At 24.1% G+C, this 1,148-nt stretch overlaps 1 protein-coding gene across 1 annotated transcript in view; it reads left to right on the top strand.

The window, feature by feature from the left end:
• Positions 1–785: 785 nt before the first annotated feature.
• Positions 786–1,148, top strand: part of PAXX (PAXX non-homologous end joining factor) — a gene marked incomplete at its 5' end in the record, with an annotated part of 15,266 nt that continues 14,903 nt past the window's right edge. Inside the window, one exon of the mRNA XM_079996493.1 lies at positions 786–904. Within this exon, the coding sequence (XP_079852619.1) occupies positions 786–904 (119 nt within the window). The remainder of the gene's footprint in view (positions 905–1,148) is intronic.

Below are 1,148 nucleotides of genomic sequence, written 5' to 3'. Positions count from 1 at the left end.
TTTATTTTATTTATTTTTTATTTTTTATTTTATTTTTTATTTTATTTTATTTTATTTTATTTTATTTTTCATTTCATTTCATTTCATTCTTTTATTTTATTTTATTTTATTTTTTTATTTCATTTCATTCTTTTATTTTATTTTATTTTATTTTTTATTTTTTTATTTCATTTCTTTATTTTATTTTATTTTATTTTATTTTATTTCCAATATTATTCCAATATTTGCAAACGGACTTCCGTCTCCAGTTTATTTCATTTCATTTCATTTCATTATTTCATTTTATTTTATTTTATTTTATTTTATTTTATTTCCAATATTATTCCAATATTTGCAAACGGACTTCCGTCTCCAGTTTATTTCATTTCATTATTTTATTTTATTTTATTTTATTTTATTTTATTTTATTTTATTTTATTTTATTTTATTTCCAATATTATTCCAATATTATTCCAATATTTGCAAACAGACTTCCGTCTCCAGTTTATTTCATTTCATTATTTTATTTTATTTTATTTTATTTTATTTTTTATTTCATTTCATTATTTTATTTTATTTTATTTTATTTTATTTTATTTTATTTTATTTTATTTCATTTCATTTTATTTTATTTCCAATATTATTCCACAACCTCTTGCAAATTGGCTTCCCCATTTGCAAAATCTTTTTGCAAGCAAAAGCAGCAGAAATTCCCATTGCAATCTCCCCCTGCCGGCCGCTCTGTGCAAATCTCCCAACAGCCCTTGCGGCCGGAGCAAAGGCTTCTGGGAGTCGCAGTTTTGCAAATGGCTTCCTGCTTTGCAAAACCGATTGCATTTCTCGGGATCGTGCAATTAGTGCAAGAGGAAGGACAGGATTATCTCTGCTTTTGCAGCAGCAAAAGCGACGGATCGCTCCGTTTCCAGTGAGTTGCAAATTGCAATTGAGAAGATTTTGCAGCAAGCTTGCAAATCGGCTGCGTTTTGCAGCTTTGCAAACTTGCGGCTGTTTGCATTAAAAAATAGAATATTGGAAATAAAATAAAATAAAATAAAATAAAATAAAATAAAATAAAATAAAATAAAATAAAATAATAAAGAAATGAAATGAAATGAAATGAAATGAAAAGTCCATTTGCAAATATTGGAATAATATTGGAAATAATAAAA

The sequence above is a fragment of the Podarcis cretensis genome, assembly GCF_951804945.1.
Source record: "Podarcis cretensis genome assembly, contig: SCAFFOLD_55, whole genome shotgun sequence".
NCBI lineage: Eukaryota > Metazoa > Chordata > Lepidosauria > Squamata > Lacertidae > Podarcis > Podarcis cretensis.
The sequence above is the reverse complement of the archived record's forward strand: the minus strand, read 5'-3'. Positions and strand labels throughout refer to the sequence as shown.